Source organism: Leucoraja erinacea, chromosome 9 (assembly GCF_028641065.1).
Source record: "Leucoraja erinacea ecotype New England chromosome 9, Leri_hhj_1, whole genome shotgun sequence".
Taxonomy (NCBI): Eukaryota; Metazoa; Chordata; class Chondrichthyes; order Rajiformes; family Rajidae; genus Leucoraja; species Leucoraja erinaceus.
The window spans coordinates 48070885-48081498 of NC_073385.1; the positions used below are offsets into that span (position 1 = coordinate 48070885).

The 10614-nt window shown below is 44.1% G+C and overlaps 1 protein-coding gene across 1 annotated transcript in view; it reads right to left on the bottom strand.

Annotated features, from left to right (window-relative positions):
* The window catches only part of vti1b (vesicle transport through interaction with t-SNAREs 1B), an 11923-nt gene extending 3823 nt beyond the window's left edge, over positions 1–8100 (bottom strand). Inside the window, exons 1-3 of the mRNA XM_055640752.1 lie at positions 7902–8100; positions 2174–2229; positions 1824–2009 (exon numbers count right to left, since the gene is read on the bottom strand). Coding sequence (XP_055496727.1) covers positions 1824–2009; positions 2174–2229; positions 7902–8037 — 378 coding nt within the window. The 5' untranslated portion in view covers positions 8038–8100. The remainder of the gene's footprint in view (positions 1–1823; positions 2010–2173; positions 2230–7901) is intronic.
* Positions 8101–10614: the final 2514 nt, after the last annotated feature.

A 10614-nucleotide genomic window follows, 5' to 3' on the forward strand; every position in this document is an offset into this window, starting at 1 on the left:
TGCAAATGTTGTTTTATACCAAGGATAGACTCAAAATACTGGTAGGCGGCATCTCTGGAGAAAATGGATAGGTGATGTTTTGGGTCGGTACCCTTCTCCAGCTGATCCAGTATTTTGTGTCTGTCATTGCTTTTATAGACTTGCCTAAGGGAATAAAGCAATTTTTAAATTCCCAAAATGCTTTATTATGTTGCTGTTTGATTAACTTGGTATAGTAAAAATCATTTTATTTTCAAAAATTAAATAGAACAAGGGAAGCTGGATAGGCAAGCAAATGAATGCCTGAGTTTTAAAGTGAACTAGACCAAGAGGGACCCGTTGGGTCCCATCCCATCCCATCAACACGCGGTTGCGGGGGGGGGCCTGTGGAGTTACACACACACACACACACTGGGCACCTCCCTCACACACGGGAGGGGTGGGGGGGGGGGCGAGAGGAGTGGGAAGGGAGGCGGTGCAGAGGAGGGTGGTGGGGAGAGACGGACAGAGAGGAAGAGTGGGACAAAGTGGTACAGAGAGGGAGGGGGGGAAGAAGGGGCATGTGAGAGGGAGCGTGTGGGGGGGCAGAGATGGAGGGGGGGGGGGGGGCGCGAGAGTTTCAGAGGTTGGGTTGGGGGGGGGGGGGGCGCGTTGTCAGAGTTGAGGGCTGGTTCTCGAACGCAATAATCACTTGCTCCTGGCAGATCGAACAAGAAGACAAATTGGTTTTTTTCAAAGGTCTTGCGAGCGGCGCGGCCGGGCGAGTTCTTCAAAAGCAAGCCGGAGACCTCTGGATCTGCAGAACCCTGCCCATTCTTCCTGCAATAACGACCGCTGCCGCCATGTTGTTGAACTTCAAGAAGCCCAGCGGAGTGTGCTGGATGACTTGATCACGTGTTCCCGGGCTTCAATCCACGTAACTGGCTGCGCATTGAAAAGTCTGCGCAGCTGGTCGCGAGGAGCAAAGGCATTGTGACGTCATGCAGCTCGCTTCTGATTCAGTTCTATTTTAAAACAATTTTAGTAAAAAACTTGGGAAATAATTAACCAGATTTTCAGATGAGGAGATTTTTGAATTCATGACGTAAATCTCTACTGGAATATATAAACATTTCACTGTTACCACCTGGTTTTGATGGAGATATGACTGACAACCAACCAAACAAACAAACTAATGAAAATAAGTTGTAATAGTTATATGATATGATGCCCCCCGACAAACTGGGTATTTCCTTCCAAACAGTCCTACATTAAATATGGGCCTAGGACCACAACATAATAATGCAAACTGAAACAGAATCTGACTGAAGAGTTACAGATTGTACAGAAAAAATAAATAATGATTTAAATGCACAATCGGACAATCATATTGGAATAAAATAAACTTATGGTTATGGTTATGGATCAATGCAACTGACACAAGAATCTCAGGTGTCAAATGATCAATTACTTTAACTAACACAATTACATCATTGGTGAGTTTCACAAGTTACCAATAAAAAAGAATAATGCTAATTGTGTATAAACACAAAAAGCGAGAGTAACTCAGCGGGTTAGGCAGAGAGAGAGAGAGTAAAAGATATGCAAAAAGTTATCATGATCAAGGAAAGGTGGAGCCCACAATGATCCATTATTGGCAGTGGGCTAGGTGTTAACAAATTATACAGACAGTGAAATTAGTACGATGAATAGGGTGGGGGACGAATGCAAAATTGACACTGGGCAGCAGATAAAAAATATTACAGAATAAGTGGCATATGCAAAACGGAATTTACTGTCAATAAATCTACGGTGCAAAACGGGATTTAATTCATGCCTCATTATACTTTAGTTGCAGTACTTACACTTTGTTCATTTTCAGCACCATGCACTGTATACTTAAAGTCACTTTGTACTCCATATCCAGTATTGACATTTCTTGCATCGCGCTGTAGCTTGATGACATCTTTTCTGTATGATCGGATTTTGATATTCATCTGATTACGAAATGATGATGGTGCATTCCTCAATTCCTTTTCCATTCCATCCAACTAGAAACAATAGTATCCAGGAATAAGGGCAGCAGGTTTACAACAGGCTTAAACTATGCCCCCTAAAATTTGTAGCCAAATTAATTGAGTAAACAGTCATGCAATGGGAACTAAAATATTCAACTGAGTGACTTTTAATTATGTCTCTCTAATTTGGTACTTACAATTTCATTTGCTTCCTCCACCTTTTCATCTATTTCCCGTAGAAACCTTTTCTGATCTGCAAAATATGAAATAATTTTAAAAAGCACGATTTCAATAAATAATAGGTTGCTGCATGATTCAGTCCTCACAAGCCCATTAACAACACCAACCCCCATTCCACCAGCTTCAGGTAGTAACAAAAACAAATCTTGAATATTTTATCTCCGTTTTAATTCTCGGGGCCATTGAGTTACTGGAGAAAAAGGTAACATGGTTTGATCTGTAAAATTATTTGGATTACTTTGTGCTCAAAGTATGGTTAGAATTATCTTGAGTACGAGATCTATATAGGTCAGTGACTGCTTATTTACAGACAACTACACACTAGTTCCTTCAGTGCTACAGATATTTATGATTCCAATGCCTGTATTATTTTAACTGGTCTAGCACTGTATTTTTCAATTATACTTTTGATAATTCTTCAGTGGATTATCGTCAACTAATTGTGATCGCCTTTGCATTCCCACGTAATCATGTTTGCAGCTGAAGAAAAAAAAGCAACAAAATTCTAGGGTAAAAAGGATTTAAATCATTTACAAAATCCTTGACACAGCTAGTAAATCAGTACTCACAATCACAATAATACTTTATTAGCCAAGTATGTTTTGCAACATACGAGGAATTTCATTTGCCAAGTCATACAAATAAAAAGAAACAAAACATACAAAATACATTTTAACATAAACATCCACCAGTGACTCCTCCACATTCCTCACTGTGATGGAAGGCGAAAAAAAAAGTAAAAATCTCTTCCCTTCTTTACTCTCTCACGGTCGGGGACCTCGAGCCCTCCATTGATGGGACGATCTTGACGCCCATAGCCGGCGGCGTTTGAGCCTTCCGCATCGGGGCATTCAGATCCTGCATCGGGGGATGTCAGCTCCCCCGCACCGGGCGATCAAACCCCACGTCGGGGCTGGTCGAACCTCTGCGTTGTTGGTTTTACAGGCTCCAACATTTTGTGGGATTTCACTTGAGTCGATACAGGGACGATGTTTCCCCAGGCTGCAGAGTCCAGAAATAGAGATCACACCCTCAGAATAAGCCAATCCTGACAAAGTCTAGAAGATATGTTCAACTGGAGCGCACTGAACCTTTGGAATGTTCCACACGAGAAGATTCAGTCACTGCATATCAGCAAGGACATTAAAAAATTAAGGGAATCGAGGTAGGGGTTGGAAAAGTGTCACTGAGCTAAAAGATGACAAACAATCTTACTGAATGATAACAGCAGAACACAAATTAAAAGGGCTACTACTATTAGAAATTACTAATTACAATTTGTGTTACAGGTGGGTAAACTCATCCATTGCTGAACCTTGTCGAGGTCTTTATCAAGATAAAGAACCTTATTAATGTCTTTATCAAGATAAAGACATTAATAAAACTAGTTTTGCCCAAAACAAATAGAAGCCTGGCAGACCTGGATATGAGCTAATGTGTCAGCTCAAAGCTCTTCTGAGACTTCTCACCAGAAATAAACACACATGCTTGCATTGCTCGTCAATACAAGGTTGGCTGTGATGCAAATTAGGGAATATACGGCCTGAGCACTTCTCATCATGCACCATTAAGTGAGCTTGTCTTAGTTGCAAGCTTGTGATTCCAATGCCTGTGGAATTCATTATTCAATTTTACCATTGTTAAATTCAGAAATATTACCTTTTTAAGTACTTACATCAGAACAATGCGGAAAATCAAGACTGTATATCTGGATAGCATTGCTAAGGAAGATCACACACTGAATTAATTTATTTTAAACTGAGATCAGAATGCCAGTGCATAATCAATTGCCATGCAGCAGGCTATTTAAAACATTAACAGGTTTCCACTGTCTCAAAACTGTCACTGTTTTTTTTTTAAATCACAAGCACTACAAAAAAGTTATCAACTTTAAAAAAGATGAATAGCTACTTCCTTCAGGCATGAGAAAGGAATAAACAGCACAAGTGAACACTGAAATACACTTCCTTAACATTTGGGCCAAATCATAATCAGGAGTTGTCTTTCGGACATGTAATTATAGTTGCAGAATCATATATTGTAATATTGGTTTATTATTGTCATGTGTACCAAGATATAGTAAAGAAAATATCCAATCAAGTCATATGATACAAGAGTACATCAAGCGATACAAATACAGCAGGTGGTCTAAAAAGAAAAATAATCAAGTGTAGAATATAGACTCCACCATTATAGTGTTACAGATCCAGAGAATGTGCAGATAAAAAAGTGTAATGGCTGCAAAGAGGTAGGCTGGGACATTGAAGCATCACCCTTCCCTTAGGAGAGGTCCGTTCAGTAGTCTGATACCCTCTATTTATGAATTTGGTGGTACATGCTCTCAAGCTTTTGTATCTTCTGCCCAACAGGGGATGGACAAAGGGAGTGACTAAGGCGTACATGATCCTTGATTATATTGGCAGTTTTTCCAAGGCATCATGAAGTGTACATGGTTTGTGTGATGGACTGGGCTGTATCTACAACTCTCAGCAATTTCTTGCAGTCTTGTGCAGAGCTGTTGCCAAACCAAGTTGTGATAAATCCCAATAGGATGCTTTCTGCTGTGCAGCTATAGAAATTGGCAAGAATCATTGGAGACATGACCTTTATCTTGCTAACGCTGAGGGCGTAATTGGCATTTTGTCACCATGTTACTAAGCCCTCCATCTCCTTCCTGCACTCTGTTTCGTGATTGTTCGAGGTCCAGCTCACTACGGTGGTGTAACCTGTGAACTTGTAAAGAGAGCAGAATTTGTTCGCAAAGTCATGAGTGAATGGTAAGGGACTGAGAATATATTCCTGCAGGACACCGGTGTTGAGAATTATTGTGGAGGATATTGTGTCACCTATTCTTACTACCTGTATTTCCCGGCAATGAAGACGCACCCCCATTTTGAGTTGCTACATTTTGAAAAAAAGGCTGGCAGGACAGGATCAAGGGTTTGGTTTAGTCAGTAGAAAGGAAGTGAAACTCCTTCAAGGAGGCAATCTGGACCAGGGAGCCTCCAGCTTTGCCTGTCCCACAATGCGTTGTGCGGTTCAGGTCTGAGGGACGGGGACTTCCTGGCTCAGGGAGATCACATAACGGGGGGAGAGAGAGCCCGTGACGGAGCAGCCAGCCTTCTGCCCAGTAGCTACCCGCCAACCACCACCTCCACCGGTTGCGCCTGTGCCGAAGGACATCGTGTTTGGCTGGCGGAAGGGCCGGCAAAAGGCACTGAGGTGGCGGCCGGTTCCGCTGTCCAGTCCCGGAGGCCGCTTGCAGCCGCCCAGGTCCGCTGCATGCCACGCGAATGGCTGCAGTTCCCAGGTCGGCTCGCTTGCCCCAGGTCTGGCTGTTGCGCCCAGGTCGGCTCGCTTGCCCCATGTCAGGCAGCAGTTCCCAAGTCAGCTGCGTGCCCCGAGAATGGCTGCAGTTCCCAGGTCATAAATCCACACTGTCTCTAATCATTTTATTATTCTGTTTTAGGCATTCAGAATAACAAAATTAATAAAGACAGCATGAATTTATAAGGCATTTTGTTATCAATCCTTAATTGAAGGGGAAAGTTTAGAGATGCAACAAGAGCCCGTAGATCAGTACAAGGAGGAAGCAAGAAAATGTGGTACATGTGGGAAAACAAGGAGTGATAAGAACATGGGGAGCGTGAGTTTACAACTGATTTTTAGAGTATTGAAAGCCACTAGAGATTGGTGAGCCTGCTGTCAGCAGAGTAAAGGTGAGGAGGGTAGCAAAGTTGTGATCTTATTGTCGAAGCTTTTTAGGAGTGAGACCACTCAGTCAAAAGTACAAGTATTGGAAATGTTGAACAAGTAACGTAAAAGGACACAAATAGCTGGAGTAATTCAGCAGGTTTGGTAGCATCTCTGGAGAACATGGTTAGGTGACGTTTCGGGACAACACCTTTCCTGCTTTATACTTCCTGATGATCTAAAGCTTAAGCATAATCCTTCTGTGATATAATTTAAGTAAAAATAAAGAAAAGATTTGCATTACAGCAGGTTTAAAATAAGAAATGATTTGTGTTACAGCGCAAGGGGAAGCTTGATTTACTCTACTGGAATAATGAGAGAGCAGCAATGGAAGTAAGGTCAGTCACTCAAGCAAATATCAATGGCAACTGAAAGATAGGAATGAAGGTAACAGAGGGACACTGAACGAGGAGGTTTGGAGAAAAACAGGATAAAATGCTGGGAGTAATTAGCGAGTCAGGCAGTATCTCTGGGGAACATGGATAGGTGGTGTTTCGGGTAGGGACCCTTCTTTAAACTTGGAAGAGTCCCATACGAAAATGTCAGCTATCCATGTTCACTAGAGATGCTGCCTGACCCACTGAATAAAGGGATCAGGAGGTATGGAGAGAAGGCAGATACAGGATACTGAGTTGGATGATCAGCCATGATCATATTGAATGGCGGTGAAGGCTCGAAGGGCCGAATGGCCTACTCCTGCAACTATTTTCTATGTTTCTATGAATTACTTCAGCACTTTGGGTCCTTGTTTTTAAACCAATATCTGCAGTTCCCCGTGTGTACAAGAAGATTTGGAGAATTGGTTAGATAGCAAACAAAATCACTAATATCAAGGACAGAAATTAAGACACAATGGATTTGGTAGTGGCTGAATGGATTTGGGCCTATCAGATTTAATTGGCAAAACAATGAACTGCAGATACACAAAAATGCTGGAGAAACAGCATCTATGGAGCGAAGGAAATAGGCAACGTTTCGGGCCGAAACCCTTCTTCGGCCCGAAACGTTGCCTATTTCCTTCGCTCCATAGATGCTGTTGCACCCGCTGAGTTTCACTAGCATTTTTGTGTACCTTCGATTTTCCAGCATCTGCAGTTCCTTCTTAAAAACAATAAACTGCAGATGATGGTTTACGAAAAAAAAAGACAATGTTCTGGAGTGTCTCCAGGTCAGGCATGCAAGTGTCATTTCAGGTTGGGGTCGTTGCATCTTAAGATCAAGACTGCCACAGTTTAGTTATAACACATTTTAGAGGAGATAGAGGAGCAGAAAAATATTGCCTGGCTAAGTCTTCACCTCTTAGCCTTCTTTGTGCACATTTTAAATCTCAGCAAAAGTCGAGTTTATAAACTGAGGCCCACTGGGAACTGTTAGAAGTTTGGGTGAGCAATTAATTGCTCAAAGACAAACTGAAAATACTGGAGAAATTCCGCTGGTCAGGCAATACATGTACAGAGATAAACTGTCAATGATCTTTCCTCAGAATTATCCATAGATGTCTGAAGAAGGGACACATATTCTCCGGGGTTGTTGTTTCTACTATTCTCCACAGATGCTGCGTGCCCGCTGAGCATTTTAAACGTGTTTTGTTTTTGTTATTTCGGATTTCCTGCATGAGCAGTTTGTTTTGTTTTGGTATTAGATTATTGGCGAAATCAGTGGTTTACTTTTATCCTTCGTTGCGGATGGCAAGCCCGTCCTGGCCCTGCATTGACAGCAGGGATTTGCTCCATGGGCCGAGACATTGTAGCTGAGTCCCCGAGAGGCAGGAGGTGGAGTCTGGACGACCCCTGCCCTCCCCGACCCCCCGATCTTGCTGACCTTCACCCTCCGATCTCCCGGAAAATTGCCCATTGCGGATCACCTGGATCCTCGTCCCCCGCTCTCCCGGGCCCAGGCTATCCCGGACCCCCCGCTCGTCCGGACCCTCACCTCCCGAGCGCCCGGCCATCTGCTCACAGCGGCTCGCCAGCTCCGCGCTGACAGCGCCGTACGCCTCGTGCAGCTTCTCGAACTCCTCCGAAGACATGCTCGCGGCGTCTTCATGCAACCGCCGCTGCTGCCGCATTTCCGGCCGCCGCTCCACGGGGCGTCGCTCGGCCCAGCGCCGGGCCCAGGCCCTGCCCCGTCCCGTCCCGCCTCCCTCACCGCCACCGCACACGGCGGCTGTCACATGAAGCGCCAAGCGCTCCCACGTCGCAGCTCACACTTTACTCATACTCTGCTCATCATTCCGCGCCCCGTTACACCGGCGTGCGATCTCCGAGCAACCACCATCTCCCCCCCTCTGTGGCCATGGCCGCCCGCGGCGTCCTGGGAGTTGTAGTTCTTATCTGTCCGATCTTCTGGAATAAAAAGACAAGAAACGACTGGAAATAATCAGCAGGTCTTACCCAGGTAGCATCTGCGAAGGGAGAAGCAGAGTTAACGTTTCAGTTTGATTAACGTGAATGAGGTGAACACAAAAGGTCGGAGTAACTTAGCGGGTCAGGCAGCATCCCTGGAGAAAAAGGAAAAGGTGAGACCTTTCTTCAGATGAGACGTGAATGAGAACTGGGACTGAAGTGAAAGCGGGCAATGAGTGGTTCCACCGCCATCCATCCCTGGGCTTGTCTGAAGATGGGACTCAGCCCGAAACCTCACCTATTCCTTTACTCCAGAGCTGCTGCCTGCCTGACGTATTGAGGTACTGTGACTATCCTGGGCTTGGAACCGAGCAGCAGCGGGTGTAACCCCTGCATCCCCCCTCTCCCCATCTCTCCCCCATCCAAGTCACACCAGCTTTTCGTTCTAACCTAGCTACAGCTAATAATGACCCGTTTCCTTTATCATTCATTGTTACTTTTTTGGGGTATCTTTCATTCATGTGTTCATATCTCTCTACATCATCGTCTATATCTCTCATTTCCCTTTCCCGTGACTTTCAGTCTGAACAAGGGTCTCGACACAAAACATCACGTATTCATTTTCTCCAGAGATGCTGCCTGTCCCGCTGAGTTGCTCCAGCATTTTATGTCCATCGTCGGTTTTACCCAGCATCTGCAGTTCCTTCCTACACAGCAGCTGGCGTTTGACAGGTGGGAACAGCGCCCGCGGGATTGTGGGTGTTGTCGTTCCACCGCCATCAATTCTCGGGGCTTTGCAACAAAGCAGCTCTTTGCATCCGCGGTTCTGGCCATGTCGGTCCTATTCAGCTTTATCGGGATCTGTGCAATTGCTGCTCTTCTTCTAGCTGCTTTTGCTCCATATATCAGGTTCGCGTCTCTTATATATTTCAAGCATTGCTAATGTCATCTATTGTCTGTTATTTAATATTTCTACCACCTACAATTTTTTGTAAATAAATCGTATTTGGTCTCGGAGTAGCAAATCTGTAACTGCGGAAACGTGTATGATGTTATTTTCGAACCAAATTGAACCTTTATCACAGTTTAAAACAGTTTTATAAGTTTGATGGGCTGCTACATTTGACATAAAATATTCTTAGAGTGTGTCCTGGTCCATGCTACTTATTGAAATAAAAAGCAGAGCAGCTGCGTTTTGCAAAATTCGTCAGTGCAAACTTTGAATACTCTAGCTTTTCATCGAATAAATTGGTGAGAGTAATATTTCCGGTGCTTTTTCATCAAATTGCGTTCCTCCCCGTTAAATAAATGTTTGACGCAATGGAATTATTCCGACAAAACACAACAAACGTCTTCCCGCGCCGAAATAAATGCACATTTTAAAAAGGACTGGTGGAACAATTATCGTTCTGTCTGCAGAGAGCACTGCAAAGACGTTTAAAATAATGTTCAATGTGATGAGGGTTGGAGCTCCCGATCAGGTCATGGGCGGGACCTCTGTCCCTTTAATTTTGGTTGGTTACTTGGCGTTCCGGCTGTTGTTTCATTCTCTGCCCTGCGGATGAATCCCAAAATCAATTTTTTTCTTATCAAGTCGGCTAGAGGTCGTGAATGACGTGACATAACCCAAGTCCAAGGGTTCAGATAAGGTTTACCCGAATGCAGCCCGGATTAGAAGGTTTCAGCTATAGGGAGAGGGCTGATAGACATGGAGTGTTTTCTCTGGAACGTCAGGCCGCATGGCCTACCCCTGCACCTATTTCTATGTCTATGTCTATGTCGGAGGTTGAGGAGAGACTTGATAGAAGTGTATACATTTATGAGAGATATAGGCAGTCAGAACCATTTCCCAGGGTGGAAATTTCCAATACTAGAGGGCATAGCTATAATGTGAGAGTGGAAAGTTTAATGGAGATGTGCGGGGCAAGGTTTTGACCTGGATAGTGTTAGGCTTCTTGAATGTAGTTGGGGTGGCCCTAATCCAGCATTAGGCATATCCCATCACTTGTCTTCCTTATAGCTGGAGGAAGAACTGAGAAGAGTCAGGAGGTCTGTCTGCATGTAGATACTCAGCCTGTGAACTGCCCTTGCAGCTCCATCCAGTTAGGTTTCTGGTCAATGGTTATCATCAAGATCCTGATGGTCGGGAACTCGGCAATCGGTGTGCAAACCATCCTCAAAACTTGTAAATAAAACAAATTACAAATCCAAAAATCTAGATATAGAAGAGGAGACGGGGTGAAGAATTATTACTATCAATCTCTGAAAATAAAGCTGAATCTTTGCATGTCTACAGAAGC